Source organism: Canis lupus, chromosome 16 (genome assembly GCF_011100685.1).
Source record: "Canis lupus familiaris isolate Mischka breed German Shepherd chromosome 16, alternate assembly UU_Cfam_GSD_1.0, whole genome shotgun sequence".
NCBI lineage: Eukaryota > Metazoa > Chordata > Mammalia > Carnivora > Canidae > Canis > Canis lupus.
Window position 1 is genome coordinate 60,219,825 of NC_049237.1, and position 19,588 is coordinate 60,239,412.

The window sequence follows — 19,588 nt, forward strand, 5'->3', positions numbered from 1 at the left end:
CTCCCAGATCCCACCCTTCCTTACCCCGTGCCGGCCCGCTGAGCCAGGCCCCGGCCAGGGTCCCTCGAGTGAGACGTAGAGGACCGTGAACAGAAGGCAGCCTGCAAGGTGGCGGCGCGCCCTGTCCTCGAGCAGCGGCAGAGGTACAGGGTGTGGGGAGCTGTGGTGCTGCCCCGGGTCACAGGCAGCCAGGAGACAGCCAGGCCCCTGCCCCCTCCTAACGTCCGCTTCTTACTGGATGGAGGGGCCTGCTTGGCCTGGCCCTGGCTACTTGCCCTGTCTTGCTGCTCCCTGCGGCCCAACGCGGGCGGCTCGCCCTGCCTCTCCCTGCTGCCTGCAGACTCCTCCCCCGAGCTGGCCTCCATCACGCGTCCCCCATGACCTACGACCGAGCTCATGCTTCTCGAGAGAACCGCGCCAGGCCCCAGACCGTGTGGCCTGTGCCTTAGACGCTGCATGGGAACCAGCCGGAGGCTGACCTGAGTGACGGGACCCCAGGGCTTCGCTCCTGCCGGGGGAGCCCGGGGCACAAACACTCGGGACTTGAGCAGGTGACTACGACGAAGACCTTTCTAAGTGAACATCTATTTCAGCTAGACGCCACTTAACACATACGCACAGAATCACAAAATGTGGGAAGGACAGACGACCTCGTGGACGTGAACACTACTTGACAGTGCCCTTTTAAAACACACCCCCAAGGCCTGGCCGCCTCCACTGCACACCTAGCGGCTCTCGAACGTGCTGGTCTCGGGAGCCCTTTACGCTCCTAAAAATACCAAGGGCCCCACGAGCTCCGTTTATCTGGCTCTCGCTGGCCCACATTTACTGGATGAAGAGTTAAAATTGAAAACGGCAATCAAGCTTTTATGAATGTTCATTTAAAAATAATAACGAAGCTATTCCACGTTATCCAAGTAGCGCACTCATGGAAAGTTCCTGCGTTTCCCAAACAGCAAGAGGGGTGCTGCCGTCGTGCACGCGTGGAACGTGCTTCGGGCCGAGACACGGCGGATCCCGCCCCGGGGGCTGTGGCGTCACACACGCCGCGGGCCCCGGAGCAGCCCCGTCCGCGGGTAAGAGGAGGAGACAGGGAAGCAGTGTCTCAGATTTCACAGGAACCCGCGACGTGGGCCGTGGTGCCACCGGGACGCCCAAGAGCACACCGAGAACCACCGTTCAGATGTAAAGGCCGCCTTGGTCGCCCTGGAGCTTCGCTCCAAAGCACGGCCCACGTCTGAATGAGCGTTTTCAGTGCAGCTGGTCAAAAAAGGGACCACACTACCTTCGGTTCATGCCTCTGCTTTAGCTGCTGAGTCTCTGAGGCTCCCACCGCGTCTGCCACCAAAGCTCTCATCTTTTTCTCATAGTGCTCCTTGAAACGGGTTAGGTCATGGGAAAGCTACAGCATAAAGAGACACAATCTTTTCACAAAGACGCTCCTTTCAGTACTTTGCGACAATCTGACGTTGAGAGGGCGCAGCGGCGGGGGCCCCGCGCATCACGGGGAGCCCCCAGTTCTGGCCCAACTCCTGAGAGATAAAAATGAGGAAGTCAAACACGTGGAGCAAGGAGGCTGCTTCGGATGAGCCAGACGGGGGACTTTTCCGTGCCAGACGGGCAAATGCAGAAACGAGACGACCCGGGATGTCATTCACACGTGTTCTGAGGACGTTAAAAGGACCAAACGGGTAAATAAAATGTGTATGAAAGTATCCTCTTGGGGCGGCACCAAGGCAGGAGACACCCGAGGTCAAGGCCGCCCTCCAGACAGGGTGTCTGCCTGGGAACAGCCATGGGAACAGGGGCTCAAGTCTCCACACTGACGGGAGGAGAGATGCAGGTCCAACACCTTCCACGTGACACACGGCTCGGACCTGAGAACCCAGGCCTCGTGCTTCTCTAGTGTGTTTCCCACGTCAACCTGGGCAAAGACACTCTAAGCAAATTTCGGTTAAAAAAAAAGGACTCTCCGACCTGTCAACAGGCGACCAGTAGGCCGGCTCAACACCGTGACTTGCACCAGCATGCCCGGTCCCTCCACGGCCCTTCCGGCTTGCTGGCCCTGCTCTCAGCTGCCCCAGGGGCGGCCGGGCCGGGGCGAGGGAGCAACGAGGATGCCCGTGTGATCACCGGCTCCCAAGCCACCCTGTGGGCCATTCCCCGCTGGGGGGTGGCCTCTCACCCGGAATTTCAGGGGTGCCTGTCCAGGAAAGGGGGTCCCTTCGGAGGGTGAGGAGGGCAGTGTCTGTCCAGTAAGCGTGTGACTGGCTCGTCAGGGGGCACCCAACACCCAACACCCAACCCACCGCCGGAAGGAAACTGAAGAGTGTTTTCCCCACTCTTCCGAGGGGCCTGTGCACAGCTCTCCTGGGGGGCGGGAGGGGGCGGGGAGTGAATCCCAGGGCGGCTTCCCTCAGGAGCCTGGGCTGTGCTGCCCGCTGCCAGAGGGCGTGCAATGACGTGAGGGGCTCGGGCGACCCGCACGAAGCCGTAGGTTCTTCCTGAGTCTCGTGAAGCCCATTCACAGACTAGGAGAACACTAGGTGACCTGTAACCACATGCAAGCCGGGTGCACGGGGGCCCCGCCCCATCCACCGCGCTGCCTCCTGGGCGCAGGCGTCACCCACACAGTCACGGTGGCCGGGCATCGATGCCGTCACGGTCTGCACCCACAGGGTCACACAGCAGCCTCCGTCTGCCTGTGGCCTGCCACTCAGCCCCACACAGAAAGCATGTCTGTGAACGCGAGTGCGGATCACCCCTTTCACCGACAGCCAGAGCCCAGCAGCCGAGAGCAAGGGCACAGCCACTCACCACTGAAAACCACGAGTCTCCGCCAGAGGATCTGCCTCAACGCAAGTGCTCCCGGGCCCGCATCCGCCCAACTCCAGGAGTCACACTCCTGATGTCTGAAGTTCCTCCTAGACCTCCATCTCACGAGGCCCGCACACGCGTGCACACACACCCCCAGGTCTCTGTCCTTCACCATCATCCGTGTCTCAGAGACCCGACTCCGACCGCTCAGGGCGCACGGACCCCGTGACGGTGCACAGACAGCAGGACGTGTACGCAGCACAACACAGAGGACGACTACTTAGGGCCTTCTCGGTGGGTCTGTTTATAAAAACTCCCCGCGATGATTACACACACAATGTAAAATCAGGGACCCTTCCCTACCGCTTAGCCTTCCTCACACCACACAGCGACATCCTAAAAACACTTAGATATTACGGAACACAAATTTTATTGTCCTGTTTGCGTGTTAACGTGAGATGCTCTGTCTCTCACACACACTGAACACATACTTGCTTTTTGTGGTTGCTGCGCAGGAAGGACCTGGGGACCCCATTCTTGCACTCCGAGTCACTCTGCTCCTCGTAACTTTCGAATTCACTCGAGCTCCATCCGTATTCCAAGGAGCTGTTTCCACCTTCCTCTCCATTCTCCACGTCGTCATAAATCATTTCATCTGAGGGCAAAAATGCCAAAATGAAATATCTCCGGTTTGGGGGTTGGGGGCGGCGACGTGCAGGGTTGGAAAGGGCGCTCGGGAGCCCCCAGCCCAGGCATCTCCTGAGGGCCGCTGGTCTATAAGAATCTACCAGAATTATGCCAAACAACTTATCAGCCATAAGAAGATAAATGTACGGAATACAGGCAGAGTAGACAGGGAGGCGACAGGCGTATCAATGATAGAAATACTCAAATATGAACACATGTGAAGCTCACGGGAAACAACTGAATTTTGCCTTTGTGCTAATAATGGTCTAATAAGTCTTATAACCTATTACTGCTTTTAAAATGTCGTAATCACATCAGTCATTCCAGAATCAGTGAAGAACACATGTCTATGCCACCAAATACAAGAACAAGGGAGCTTGGGTTGAAAAGTTGCAAAGGCTTTGATTCCCCCATCGTTTACTTCGTAATCTGTATTCTGCAAAAGTGAATTCGCCGAGCCGAGCCGCCTTACAGGCACTCCCACGGCAAGGACATTCACCACCAATTAATTAATCTTTCTAATAGTTACAAAGGCCACAGATCCACAGCAAGTAACTGTGATATGCCTTGACCAATGCAAAAAAAAAACCCAGTGGAACAAAAAATACAGATGGATCTGCTATTTGCAGTGCCGTGCGGCTGGTGGCCGACTTTCCAGGAAGGACAATGTCTACAAACTTCTAGGGTATCAGTGTCTTGATTTCTATTACTTATTAAACACAGGAGCATAAATGGTTATTTCAGCTGGAGTTTCTCAGGTACAAGTGTCTTGTTAAGAGTAACTTCCTGCTTAAATTATCACTGCAGGACAGTACAAAGTTAGATAAAAGACGGCATTTCCACACCCGAGAATACATTCACGTTTCTTGATTAGATGTTTCCCATAGGCATCCTCAACTGTCCTCTGTAATAAAACTTGGCCTTAAAAATCTTCAGTAATTAAGCCCTGATGGATAGATTCTTTAGGGCCGAGAGCCAGCTTTGTATATATAAGGACATTTAAAGGAAAACATCTGTTTTCACTGGAAATGAAAAGTAGATACGAATTTGTCACTTTGAAAATTCCTATAATATTTCAGATTGCCCTGGCCTCACATTTCGTCTCCACTGGATTCAGATTAATTCCACAACATAAAACAGAAATCCAAATTTCTGGTTAAAAGCTCTATGGAGTAAATGTCATCTGGATAAAACCGCCCAATATTTGAAAATGAGTTCACTTTCCAGAAGCCGCAGTGGTGTGGTTCAGTGTGCCTGAAGGACACCTACAACTGACCACCTGCTGGACAACTGGGGCAACAGGGCAGGTGGGGGTGCGGCCGGACTCCGGCTTAGCGGCTACGTGTGAGGCAGGGCCAAGAGCCATGCCGACGACATTTGGCCACGAGTGGAGGCACCCGCTGACCTTCCACAGACCGGTCAGCAATGAGGTGCCCAAACATGCAGAAATGTGCCTGTGCGCTGTCCCCCCAGTGTGGTTCATAAACCTTGAAGCTGCCAGATTAGCACGGCCTCCTCCCTTCACCCTCTGGACGTCGGGCTAGTGTGTCTGCAGGAAACAGTCTGCACACACAGCACGGCAGGTGTCGCTCACGCCTACAGCAAGACCTCCAGACTGCGGGAGCCAGCTGCAGGTGCACCAGCTGGTCCCAGCTCCGGGGAGACAGTGGAGGGTCCTGCTCTCGGGTGAGCCCTGCTCTAGGGTGGGCTGGATGGCTCGTCCATCTTGGGGAAGTAAGAGCCATCACAAGCACAAGCCCAACAGACCTTTAACTTAGGTACATTACCACTCAGTGGTCAGAATGTGGGAGAATAATGCTCCTCCGTGCTCTGGAAAGGGCTCTTTGGGCCCCCCCTGCATCCTGAAACTTTCAAGGCCTCTCTACAGTGTCTCGTGAACTACAGATGATTGACGGTTTGTGAATTATGAGGCCCTCTAGAGCTCCTGGATGCACAGATTGATGCCTTCCGACACTGGAAAGTAAACCCACGCACAGGGCAGGTGTTTCTCCCACAAGCCAGCGAAGGAAAGCTGGTCTACCTGGCTGAGATTCTTCTGGGCAGTAACCGTGCTACCTGCCCCAGGCCAGGACGCGCCTAAGAAGTGCTACTGTGGCGATGGCTACATCACCCCGCAAGTGTGCTTTGTCCCACTAAACTGTGCGCTCTAAACTGGTTAAAATCATCAGTTTGATGCAGTGTGCACTTTACCACAATTTTAAAAATACATAGATGGTCACCATCATGTCTCATGAGAAATTCTTCAGTATCCACCCAGTACTGTGATAGAACTTCACCTTAAATGACTGTATTTTGCACAAAGCACACAGGCCTCTGCTCTCCCTCGGATGCGTCTGTGTCTCCATCGTTTACCAGACAGCTGATATCCTAGACAGCTCGAATTCTACAATCAGACTCACAAGGAACCTCAAAAATCTAGTTGCACCTACTTCACTGACCATATTTAATTATCAGATACTTTAAATGCATCAAAAAGCACCAAACAGGCATGTTCGTTTGAACTGATGCAACGTCTGCCCCTATAAAGGCCGCAGCACGAAGCAACATGCACACAGCCAGAGCCCTGTCCTCTCCCCCAGGTTGGGAAGAATCAGGCCTGGCTTGTAGCTGTCCATCTACCTGAGGTGTGTGTCTATCTAAAGGCCATATGCACCCTACCCCTATGTGTCTTGCTTTTTGCTCAACATTGCTTTTGAGTGTGTGTGCACACACGTGTGCACATTATTCATTTTTAACTGCAGTATAATGGTCTGTTGTATAAATTCACTGCCCTATGTGGATCCTTTTCCCTCATCTTTTGCTCTTCACAAATAGCGCTGCAGATAAGCATCCCTGCACGTCTCTCCTTGAAAGCGGGCATGAATTTCTCTGGGAAACACACCTGCCAGGGGACCACTGGTTTGTACCACCATCTACACATTTGCTAGGTCTTACTAAGGCATTTTCTCAAAATGACTGTGCCACCAAGGTGTTTAACAAGCAAAGAGCAAAGGGCCACAGAGGGGACCAGGACCTTCTGTGATCCTAACAAGGGAGCATCCTGGCTGACGTGTGCGTGAAAGCACACGCACCACACACACCAGGGCCCTGCTGGGCACCGTCCTCACAGGGACACAGCTGGCTCTACCCACAACGGCTGTCACCTTTGGTAGGGAGACTACTGGCAGGCTTCTGTTGGTGTTTAAGTGTTGGAGGCCCCAGATCACCCCTTTTGTGTTGGGAAAGGCCTACCTGGGCGCGTAAATTACCCAAAACTAAATTTCAAGCTTGCTTTTAGAGAAAACAGTCTTTAATTCCCACTTTATTTGCAGCATGTATTTGAATAACTACCTGGGAGAACATTTACTCATAAGCACGTCAGTTTTATTTATAAAGGGACCCAAATGTTAAATTTGTCTCCCTCAATGTAGGAATCCAGAGCAGAGAGGACTCCATGAGCTGAACCTAGATCAGCGCTCAGTAGGTAACAGCATCCACAAGCACTGGATGGATAAATGGAATCCATGTGGAATGAATAAATTACCACTTGCTTCTAATTCTTCATCATTTGGTGCGCTGGATGTAGATCACAGGAACACGTCCTTTATTAGACTGAGGACGTTTCCTTCTATTATAAGTTTTCAACACTGAATGGCCGTTGAATCTTATCAAGTGCATTTTAGGCATATATTGAGATGAGCCTAAGGCTTACGTCCATTAGTCTGTTCCTGTGGAAAAGATGGTAAAGAACCCGCTAATGTTAAGGGATCCATAAGCCCCTGAGACAAATCTAAAGGGTTAAGGGTGGCTTTTGCTTGTTGGGATACTGCTGGATTTTATTTCTTTACATTTTCATTAGGATGTTCAGCATCACCCCTTTGGGTGAAGGGGGTTTATGCTTATACTAACACCCTAGAGTGAGTTACCTGCTCCTGTCTTCTACTGCCCACTGGAACTGTGTGTAGAGCAGAGGAACTGCCTGTCCCCTGATGGGTTAGCCACTCTGAGATGAGGACTCTGATCCTAGTGGGCCGTCTGGTAGATTATTAAGCAATTAATTCTATATCGTGAATCATCGTACATTAACGTTTTCTACTTCAAAAGCAGTCCGAGTGTTTCAACTGAATGCTATCAAGTTGTTTCTAGAATCCCTTTATGGTGTGAGTTTCTACTGTAGTTTGTTGCTCCTGATCCATCTTTCCTTCCTTCTCTCTCCTCCCAATCAGATCCTTTCTTCTCAACACTACCCAAGGCTCATCTATTTTTGCATTATTTTTAGAGAACTACTCCTTGGTTCTGTCGATACTTTCTATTATTTGTTTTCTGTTTATCACTTTCGCTGCCACCATTTTCATTTCCTTCTATTTTCTCTGTCCTCACCTTTGCTATTCTTTTAAATGACTGAGATGGATGCTGAGCTCATTATTTTTCTATCTTCTTTTATTAACAGATGCCATTGTGACTATAATTCATTATTTTAAATCCATCCCATAAGAACTTATGTAATGTTTTCACTATTATATAAGTCAAAATGTTTCTAATTTTCTTTGTTTTCAGCCTTTTCTGTGAGCTAAGAACTAGTCTTATTCTTAATATTCAAATGTTTCTTTTCATTGATTTTTTAAAATCAGGGAATGAGGCCTGAGTAACAATTCCTTGGCATTTATTAAGATTTGCTTTGATAAATGCTATATAATTTTTATAATTATTCCATGTGTCTGGCGAAAAAATGTGTATTCTGAAACTATTAGCTTCTTCAGGTTGATTGTATGCTGCGTTCTTCTGCAATCTACTAATCTTACATCCAATATCCATGACAGTGGAAGGAGCTTTGTAAATATCTCCCACTCCAATTATGTACTTAACTATTGCTGATTATATCTCAGTCATATTTTGCTTTATATAAATTTGGAGAGGTCTTGTTAGGTGCACATAAGTTCAGAACTGTTATAGTTCTCTCCTGTGAAGGACTCTATAGCCTAACATTCAATATATTAGAGTAATACTAGCTATATTTTGGTTGGAATTGGACTTATATTTCTTTTTCCATCCCCTTACTTACAAATGTTTTGTATCCTTATATAGCTCTCCTAAGAATTCATAACTAGCTCTGTTATTTTATCCAACCTGAGAATTTTTTTTATGGGCAACTGGACTCCATTTATATTTACTATAAATAGCAATATATTTGGGCTAATTTTGCCATCTTTTTTCATATTATTTGCCATTCTTCCTTATTTTACATTTTCTTGCTTTCTACTAGATTGGGTTTTTCTCTACTGGTTTGGAAGTTAAATAATCTATTTCTGTTCTTTTAGTAGTTGCCCCTAAATGCAGACCCAATCTATCACAGCAAAAAACCCACAAGCATTATCTATACCCAATTTGTGAAAAATGCAGATATTAGATGCTGAGGATCTGCCACCATCAGGTGACAGGTACCACTGCTAGGGGCTTGTACCCCACCCTGCAGCTACACTCGTGAAATGAAACAATACTATTAGTACTGTCTTAGTCGATACTTGTTTCGATTCATTCACAAAGTCATTATTTGCATGCTATTCTTTTTTCATTGGGTTCAGTACACCTTTCCTTGAAATGCAAGGTGAAATAGATTTTAGAGCCTGAGTGGTAAATCTCCCCAATCTTTACCTGATACTGCCTTTGTTTCCTTCTTTTTAAACCCTCGTGCTTTGGTATTAGAGCATCGACTTGTGCTCAGCAGTTTTAAGTGCATGTGCCTAGGTATGGATTCGTGCTTGACTCTGATTTTGTATTTCTACAATCTGAGAACTTATATCAGTCTTCAATTGTACAAAAGTATTAGTACTTCCTTCTTCAATTTTCTCACTTAAATAACTTACTAAGTATATGCTGGCACTTACAGCTTTCATGTTTCTTACCTTCCCATTCCTATTTTTCACATCTTTAACTCTTTCTGCTTCTCTACATTAACCAATCACTCTATGTAACGTGCTATAACCGCACACACCTATGTGCACGGACCCATATTCTAACCCATAATATCATTGATATTATAAACATACAAAACATAAAACACATATTAAGCTGTGTATCTAGGGACTGTGTACAAACCAGCTATTTTTTTTACACACAAATGGAGACACTGAAAAACTGAATCCTCTAAAACTCAATTACAGGCAATTCAAACCTGGTTCAGAGTCTGAATTTTCTCTTGGCACATCATCATAAATGGCTTCTTCTGGATCTGGAATAAAAAGAGGGAAATGTTTAAAAACCGACCAAGACCAACCAAGTATAATTTACACTGTTTAGGGCCACAGTCTCCTATGATGCTAAAATTATTCTAAAAGTTAGTTTGTAAGGGCTAATTCATTACACCTTACTGAAGCATAAGCGTTACTTTTAGGACAGGATGTTTTCTTGGGATTGAAGGATGACACTCTACCTGAACCAGCTGTGAAATCTCTCCAACAGAGAGTTTTGTGGCTTCTAGGCCAACTTAGTCCATTATTTTGTGTTCATCCATACATCTCTATGTGGCTCTTTATAAATATTTTTAAGTCTATGAAGTTAACGTGTTCTGGTATGCAAAGAAACACAAAGGTGGAGTACAAAGTTTCAGAAGTAAAGAGACAGCTCAACTGGGGCTATATTAACAGGACGCTGCTAAAATAAACCCATCATTCTGTGATATTCTGAACCACTGGATAGGGGAGTAGGCATAGGCGAGGGTGAGAAGGTACACCTGTTAGGATAAAATCTCTCCAACTATATTCGTGTCCTCTGAAGCTGTAACAAGTTTTCCTAAGAAAAAGTGGGGATCTCCCACAGGCAAACTACTCAGTGCATCCTGTATGAGCGGGTGACGTACGAGAGCAGCAGTGAAACTAGAGACGCATTTAAATATTTGTAAGAGTTTGGGCCTTACGTGGAAATCAACCACACTACAAAGTCTTACATAATGAAAGCCATAGAGGTCACTGGTGACTAAGCAACAACAAGAAAATGAGGTAAATACTCTGAACTCCTCCTCTGATATCAAGTTACTGTTACGTGGGGGCGGGGGGGGGGGGGGGAAGCAAATTCAGGAATGCTCCTCGTTCTCTTGCTGCTGTCAAGTCCCCATACGGGACACATTTGCTTCCTTGCAAGAAAATTAACTGCATTCACGATAAGCACTTCTACTCTTGTTAGATAACGTGATGGACGCTCATATGTGGACCTTTGAAAAACACAGCTGGGAGCTGCTTGAGTCCACTGACATGCAGATTTGTTTTTGATGTCTGCAGTACATACCACAACTGTGTTTTCATGGATTTATGATTTTTCTAATTACATTTTCTTCTCTTTAGATTACTTTATTACAGGGATGCAGTATATAACAGGTGCATAAAATAGGAGTTAGTTGACTGTATATGTCACCAGTAATGCTTCCAGTCAACAGGAGGCTATTAAGTAGTTACGTCTTGGGGGGAGTCAAAAGTTATACCCAAGGGAGGCTGGGTGGCCCCATCAGTGAAGCAGCTGCCTTTGGCTCAGGTCACGATCTCGGGTCCCAGGACTGAGCCCTGCATCAGGCTCCCTGCTCAGTGGGGAGTCTGCTTCTCCCTCTGCCCCTTCCCACTGCTTGTGCACTAATAAATAAATCTTAAAAAAAGTTACACCCAAATCTTTTATCGTGGTAGGGGTCATCACCCTTAACTTCTGTGTTACTCTAATTAACTGCCACTTGTGTAATAAAACAAGGAATAGGAGAAAGTCAGACAAATTTTACTTTGGAAAGGAATTTGCTAGAAAATAAGATAACGATTCCATCCTGTAATGATCTCGATTTAACAGCCCCCCTAGCAGAATCATCTATTTATGCTAAGTTCCTTGTTTGACAATGTCATAATTAAAATCAGAATGACACATTCCAGGAGGTAATTTAATAATTAGCTAACCATTAAGATGGTTTTTTCTTGGAAGTTAATCATATAACATAATTATACAGAAATTAGCGAGCCAGTGTGGATAATAAAGGGATAATTAGAAAAGCCATCTTTACTTTTCTTTGAAAATTAAAAATCAAATCTGGTTAAAAATAGCTCAGCTTTCTAAGCCACACGTGGAACAGAAGATCTGGCGTGCCATCTGGATGGTGGGCTGGCTTAACCAGCCACCCACCCCCTTTTCAACATGGTAGCATGAAAAAGCATCTTAGTGAGAATCACGAGAAAAATAACCTGATTGAGGTCTCAGTGGGGATTTGCTGACCGTGGGCCCAGGTCAAAGCACCAGTTCCCTAAGTATATGACTGTCATGACAAAACCCAAAAACCGTCCCAGGAAGAAACAGTCAGGAGGAAATATGTGCTGGGATGGGGTAAGCAGAGATGTTCTGATAGGGTTTAAAGGAAGGGCTTCAGAGAGGGCCAGGGACAGTGGCCACAGCCCCGGTTAGTACGTTAGACAAGTGAATACGTTTCTGAAGTTTTGGGTCTGACCAGGACATGAGAATGATCAGCAGAACGTGATGAAAACCCATCATCCCCCTGGGAGGCGTCCTCCGTGAGCCCGGCGAGGACCCCGTGGCCAGTGGTACTTACTCTCCATCCACGCGGTGTTGGCCGGGTCTGCGACCCACCGGGCGAGCGCGCTGTCCTCCTTGTGCACGCGGTCCTCACTAAGAGGGAAGGAGCCACAAGACCACAACAGTGAGTCCTTCAAGAGACGGCCGGATGTCCGCAGAGGGTACATGTGTGTAAGTTCTGTTTCCCCAGATATTATTACAGCTGTTCTGTGCTGAGAATAATGTGCTCTGAGCTTTTACATTTTACAGTATGAATTGTACAGTATCTGCGCATTTTATTTACACTATGACAACCCTGCTCACACCCACAGTCTGTACGTACATATGAGGACTCAAGCTTAGGACTTCCCTCCCCCGCCCCATACCTTCCCACTTTGCTCTTTTTACTTATAAAAGAAACGTTTCGAGTGAAGCCCTCACAAAGTCAGTGACCTCTGTTCCCATCATCAAGTAAGTCATGGGTGCTGGTGACCTTGCTGTGTATCTACTGGTGCGGGGACGCCCTTCCCCTTCTCTCTACACACACACCCTGGGCCTGGGATGCAGAAGGAATAAGCCGGTGACCATGCTTCCTTCGTGTGGGTATACTCAGGCTGTGCCTTCCATCAAAACGACCCTGGGGTTTTCACTTCCCTGGACCCATCGCTGGGATGCGGAGGGAGCCCCGTACTCAGCAGGTCAGACTCTGCCCGTTCACAATCCAATACACCAGCTGCAGCTTCTCAACATAGAGCCCAAGTTCAAACTTTCATTCCTAGCTATTTAGAAGTGCTCTTGAACGCCCACCACATGCACAGGATCTGGCACCACAGAAATAAGAGGAAGTAAAGTGTCTGCTCCAGAAGACCTGAATCATCCTCTGGTTTTTCACCAGAACTTCTTGAGAGTCTGTTACTGTGTCTCACATCACCGGAGTGACAAACAGGCCTTCATGGCCTCTAGGAACAGGTTAATGGAAGAAAGGGACATTGCACCACCAGAAATTTTTTTAAAAATGCTCATGACACAACTGCTGGTACGCTCACAGTGCGATGGTCCCGGGGGCCAAGCCACGGGGTCTCACACAGAGGGACGGGGATGTTATTTTGCAGGCAATGGCAAGCCACTGGAATGCTTCATCTGGAAGAACAAGATCAGATTCCTTCAACACCTGGAGTGCCTCCTCAGGGAGAAGGACAGCCCTGATTAGGATCTCAGGGGCATGCAGTCTACGGGAGCGCTCTGCAAGGAAGTGAGCGCGGTGCCAAGCACCTCGCTGGAAGGGAGAGAGACCGGGAGGACGTGAGCACCCAGAGACCAACATGGGAAGCTCTGGAAACCATATGCATGGAAAAAAGAATCATTAGTACAGAGTTAATGCCACACTTCACAGTAAGTGACAGATGGCACGGGTCGCTGCAAGATGGTCTCTTTTATTAACATTTTTGTTTGTTTGCCATAAGCTGTAATGCACAGTTAAATATTTGCAAGATTTAGAGGCCAGGGCAGGTGGTCAAGGTCTTGAAAGCACCCAGATCACAGACACATCAGCTCCCTGAGGACATGCAACGTGCCGTGTCGTGGATGAACGTGAGGAAATAAGCAGAATCAGTCCTGCACTTAGTTCAAGGACCTCTCACATTAAAAAATATTCTTACACTTAAGTCTAAAATTACATCACAAAAAAGTTAAGCAAAAAAGAGAAAATCTGAAGCAAGTATAGATGATATTTTAACTATTCCTGAGTGTTTCCATATGTTTAAACAAGGCCACACTTTGGGAAACGGTCTCAGGCTACCTCTCATGTCATTTCACATTCTTTTTGTTCTAACAAATCATCCTTTCAGCAGATGAATTTCCCATCGTGAAGTGCAGGTTACCAGCGATAATGCACTACCCACCATCTTCCACTCTACGCGGATCGTGATTGCAATGAAGGGTCTTGGGTGAATCTACCTGGCAACGTATGTAACGAAAACCAGGTAGAAAGGCCTCACGAGCGTGTACCTTTCTCCAGAGATCCCAGGCATTCCGGGAGGAGCGTACTTTTGTACTTTCAGAGGACCGACCACTGCCCGAAAGGAAAAGTCAAGTGAGTGCGAGCACAAGGACTCCGACGCTCGTTCACGGGTGCTCACGGCAGCACTATTCACAACAGGCCAGAGGTAGGAAACCACCCAAGCGTCCATCAAGAGGTCAACAGGTAAACAAAATGTGCTGCGTGCTCACAAAGGAATATTGTTCAGGCTCGGAAAGGAAGGCAGCCCCGATACATCGTACAACACACAGGAATCTCGCAAACATGACGCAAAGTGAACTACCGTGATTCCGACTGTATGAGTTACCTAGAGTAGGCAAGGCCGTAGACACGGAACGCAGGACAGAGGTTCTCAAGGGCTGGGGTAGGGAAAGATAGATTACATGGAACGGGGAGGGTTTCTGTCTGAGATGATGAAAAATTCTGAAAGGAGATGGCAGTGATGGTTGCACAACACAGTAAATGCACGAGATGCCACTACATCTTACACTTAAAGTGGTTAAAATGGCAGCATTTATGTTGTATAGATTCTAACACAATTTTTAAATGGATGGTGCATGTGCCGAAACCCGCAGGACAGTACGCTCTAAACAGGCAAGGTATGTGCATGATGCATCAGCACGACTGCCTGGTAACAAAACACAGGCACACCCAGCGTGCTCCCCGCACACTGCCATCCTGAGCCTTGGAAAAACCTGGTCTTTAGAGAATTCTTAGACCAGCAGCAGAAGGGGACACAGGAAGTAACAGCGAGGGCACAAAGCGCTCAGTTTTAAAGCAGGTGTGCCCACACAGCTCTGGAAGAATGAAAGAGGGAGTTTATAAAATGAGACATTTGCACAGGGTTCTGAGGTGGAAGGAGTTTGCCCGGGGGATGGAATTCCCTGGGCTCTCAAACAGACGACACAGCATTTTTGAAGGCAAGTGGCACGAAAGAAAGAACTCCAGTCAGCTCAGTTTGGAGGATTCTGGAGGAAAGGTGGGTGGAACACAATGAAAAGTTTGCCTGGACCCCAACAGGTTTCTGAGATCCTGTATGAGGCTGGAGCACAGGGAGCCTCATCTACACAGAAACGGAGAAGGGCCGCGTGCTCCTGGTCTACCTGCCGTCTGTCCGCAGAGCAAGAACACCTTGCGGCCTCCCTGTGTTCTGCAGAACCCCCGTCAGGAGCCCTGGGTGAGAGCGCAGAGGGCCCAAGCACCGGGGGCCGCCAGGGCAGCACCTCGGATCACTGCACTGCACTCCACTTCTCAGGAGACGGTCCTGAACTCAGAGCACGTGTGCAAGATTAATAAAGATACCTGTTGGCTGGATCCTCAGAACTTAAAGAATTAAACTGGCTGTCTTGTGCTACTTCCTGTGTTTCTGTGAGGAAAGAAAAAAATTCACAGTTTTAGGCTTAGTAGAAAACGTTTAGGAGATGCATTTTTAGCTTTAAGATGATTTCAGTTTTTTAATGATAAGCTTATCTTAACATAAACATCGGTAAACTGATAGTGTCTTCGAGTTTTAAATAAAATGTTTTTGACATGGGATTACAGTAAAAAGCAATATCCAAAGGTCCTCTGAAATAGCCAGAATTAAAATGGTAGCCAAAGAAATCAAGCTAGAGTAGCAAACCTGTTTTCTCTCATTTCTCAAGTTTGTCATGGGAATTTACAATTGTGATTTATTTGAAAATGTGTCTTAACAGCAGCCTCCAAAGACTCTCAAAGGAGAAAGAGTCACGTTCATGGTATTTGACGAGACTTTCATTTGCTCATGCACGTGTGCACACAAACACGCTCACACATATGCACACACGCATGCACACCCTCACACACAGAGTCCGTCGCACATGTCCCAGCTGACTGCTATTCCACCTCTGGGGTTTGCTTTACCAAGAGGGTGTTGAGCTCAGGACAAAAGGCCACGTGCTCAACCAAGGACCGGCTGGTAACTGCTACGCTGGCAAACTGTCCACAAAACCCTTCCAGAAGGAACGGACTGTGTGCTACACAACCAGCCTGACACGCTCACGCTGCTCAACAGTTGGTCCAGCTCAGCCGCGCCCAATGTCGTACCCTCAAACACGGCCCCGACCCCGCTAAACACCAACCACAGCCCCACGCAGTGGAGGGCACTCGTCAGCCGGGGACCAGAGCCGCAGTCGCTCACCGTGTGCTCAAGGCCACTGAACCGCAGGCCTTCCAGACTGCTCCTCCCGCCACACCACACGGCCCCAAAGGGCGACCCACACGACCTCTTACAAGGCAAAGCCATTCAGCAAAGTCAGTGAACAAAGACGCTGACTGACGGCAAACACACTTCACACCGTGATGAGCCCCCTGCGTCTGCGTCAAGGGCAGCACGTCCCGTCCCTGAACGCACGCCTCACAGGCCCGGTCTCCACCGCCCACCCGAAACGACTTCTTTCTCTCCCCGTTTCAAGAAAAGAGGTGCCCCCGTGAGACCTTTGCTAAGGAGAGGTCAGGGGATGATGAGCATCTTCTCGTCTCTTACTGTTCTGGAAAGATCTGGAAGCTTGAGCCAGAAACAGAGCACCAGGAGCTTCTGGCCCGTGGAGGAGCACGAATGAACAGAAGGGGAACCTCAGAACTGGCTTTGGGCGGTGGGAGGGCGCGTGGGTCCCGGCTGTCCCTATTTCTGAGAGTCGTGTTCCAGGCGGGGCGGCCTCTGAGCCGGGAGCCCGTGCTGGGCCCGCACCCTGACCGTGGGCCCCGCAGACCAGGAGGCCACCCCGCGACTCCGGGAGAACCAGACTCTGCAAACGGTTAAGCAGCCGGCACTCCCTGCGGGTCCAGGCCCCGGGCCCGGCCTCACACCAAAATCCAGGCTTTCCTCGTGACCCCAGGAAACAGGGAGGTGCACCTGTTTGCCTTTAAACACTCAAGAGACAAACATCCACACGCGTTCCCAGATTTGGGGACTTACGTTTATCATAGTGTTTTATTAATGGCTCTAGGGTGACAAAAATCAGCCAATGGTGTGCAAGTATGCTACAGAACCTAAAAGTAAATGTTCAATTATTAAAGATCACCAAATTATCTGAAAATAAGCAAATTAATATAAGAATGTGTTTCTGAATCTTTTAACTGTATAATCTACTCCCTTATTTTTAGATAATTCTTACTCTTTAGGCGACACAGTATGAACTGCATTGTTGATTGTGGTGAATTTCCAAGATTATTGCCAATTCCAAGAAAACAAATGGGGAAACCCCAACCCTGAAAACCGGATATGGTTTCCAAACATAAATTCAAGATTTTCTTTAAAGGTTTTTTTCCTCACTTGTTAACTGGGAAGGAAATAACTTGTTTACTGAAATCTCCTCTAAATCACAAATCTGCATCTGAAAGAGCATCGTCCTCAGGGGCCTCCGTCCCTCAGAACCTCTGCGCCTGGGGCCGGGAGGCAGACCCCGGCGTGTCCTGGGTCCAGAACGCGAGCGACTTCCGGGGGAGAACTCAGCTGGACAGCCTTTACAGGGCCCACCCCGAAGAGAGCACTGCTCTCGGGGCCCCCGGCTGCTGGTCTGCAGTGGTGGGCGCAGGTGCCCGCGGGCCTCGGCCGGGGACGGTGACCGGGCGCCCGCGTCGCTGTCCTCTGGCCCTGACAGCAGCAAGGACCACAGAGCTGCTGGCCCTTACCACCCGGGGGTGCACAGCAGGGAGGACCCCTACCTTCCTCGTCCAGGGACGGGGCGCGGATGACCACGGGGTTGCTGTAGGCCGGCAGGAGCAGCGGCAGGTTGCAGGGCACGGCGTAGCCGCAGGGCACAGGCACCGAGTACCCGCTGGGCACGGGCGGGCTCGCGCTCTCGGCCTCGGCCTCGGCGTCTGCGGGCGGGGGCTGCTCCTCCTGGAAGGGCGTGATGTCGATGACCGAGTAGGGGTTGACTCTGGGGGGCGGTGGCGTGGGTTCCAGCAGGGCGTCCGGGGCTGTCCCCATCCCGACGTCACCCCCTAGAGGCAAACACGCAGGGCATGGGTGGGGAACCCACGGACCTGCCCCCCTCCAGCTGCAGGCAAGAGGGAACCGGGTGCCCCCAGGGCCCGCGCGACGCCGGGCACCCGAGACACGCGCAGCTCCCGGGCCGCCTCCCCCCGAGGCGAGCAACAGAAGCTGCCAGAAGCGGGGGGTCGGCAGCTATGGGGAGGGGTGGTCGTTGGGGATGAAGAAATGGAGGGTTGGTCCCGACCGGTCCTCAGGGTCGGGGAAGCAGACGACTCCCTCCAAGGTCCAACCCGGATTTAAGTCACCCACGCCACCAGGCGCCGATGGCCACTCCCTCCAGGATACGGAGGGAAGGTCAAGTCAAGGAAACTCCGCCAAACTCCAAGTCGCCACCTGGGTTCCCGGCACGGAGGTTGCCAGCGTCCTGCTCGTGGACGCCGACTCCTCCCACCCAGCAGAGCAAGGTGGCTGTGGCTGTCGGGCGCCTGGGGACCCACCTGCGCCAGGGGCGGCGTCTGTGCCCGGCCGGCTGTCCCCGGGGGCGTCCGTGGCAGCTCGATCCGCTTCCGGGATCTCATCTCCGCTGTCAAAGTCGAACTGTTCGCCCTCGTCGTCCTCGTTGTTGTTGGGGTCGCATTTCACCTCCGCGTCTAGAGGTTAAGAAAACGTAAGTTACGCCACGGGACCAACACCCAGAGGCGCTCACGGTCAGGGCCTCGGACGTCCGGGTGGCCAGAGTCACAGGGCGGAGAGGAGAGGAAAGATCTGGAAACCAGAGAAGTTCAACCTCAGCACGAATGGATGTGGCTCAAGCCCCATGGGTCCCCAGTCACCACTGGGCTCTGCCCACGCCGTCACCTGCAGGGACATCACCACCAGGGTACAGGACCTCGCGGCCCCTGCGCACACCTGGCCCACCCTCCAGGCCCGCCCCGCCACATGTCGCTGGGCGAGGATGTGTGGCGGGGCGGGGCAGAGGGGGCCTGGACTCACGGATACCCCCGGGGAGGCCCTGGGGTGACACCTGCAGGGCCGTCTGGGACTTGTCCACAGGGACGAGGCCTGACGCCACATGCTGGGGGGCAGAGAACAGATGCCATCGGTCATCCCGTGACAGGTCACAGCACCCAGGTCACAAGGCCCAGGCTACAGAGTGGAGCAGGGGACAGGGTAGGACGTGCAGCGACAGCCCAGAGGGAGGAGCCTCCTCTGCTCACTGCGCCCAACACTGGGGCTCAAGTCAGGACATGGAACTCTCCCCACGTTTGTCCAGTGGCACCAGGTCAGCCGGTGTCCAGGGCTCAGAAAAATGACAAAAACCCAGCCACCTTCCAGGGAGCAGCTCTGGTCGGCGAACGGAATGTGCCCCACACTCCAGGGGACCCTCCGTCAGGACACAGGGGCCCCAGGCCCCAGGGTGGTTCACTATGAAAAAATGAGCAGTGAGGAAGGGAGAACATGATCTCCTGAGAGGCATGAACAGAAGGTTCCCACGAGCCAAAATCACTCACTTTGCAAGCAAACAGCGTGCCCCCTCCCCGGAGGGCAGCTCT

At 50.1% G+C, this 19,588-nt stretch overlaps 1 protein-coding gene across 4 annotated transcripts in view; it reads right to left on the reverse strand.

Annotated features, from left to right (window-relative positions):
• The window catches only part of ARHGEF10 (Rho guanine nucleotide exchange factor 10), an 89,360-nt gene that overhangs the window by 46,090 nt on the left and 23,682 nt on the right, over positions 1-19,588 (reverse strand). For 3 of the 4 annotated variants that reach the window (XM_038560552.1, XM_038560549.1, XM_038560551.1), the window contains exons 3-9: positions 18,533-18,685; positions 17,762-18,043; positions 15,380-15,443; positions 12,077-12,153; positions 9,677-9,733; positions 3,309-3,472; positions 1,286-1,402 (exon numbers count right to left, since the gene is read on the reverse strand). In XM_038560552.1, coding sequence (XP_038416480.1) covers positions 1,286-1,402; positions 3,309-3,472; positions 9,677-9,733; positions 12,077-12,153; positions 15,380-15,443; positions 17,762-18,043; positions 18,533-18,685 — 914 coding nt within the window. The remainder of the gene's footprint in view (positions 1-1,285; positions 1,403-3,308; positions 3,473-9,676; positions 9,734-12,076; positions 12,154-15,379; positions 15,444-17,761; positions 18,044-18,532; positions 18,686-19,588) is intronic. The other variant, XM_038560553.1, reaches the window with a different exon arrangement.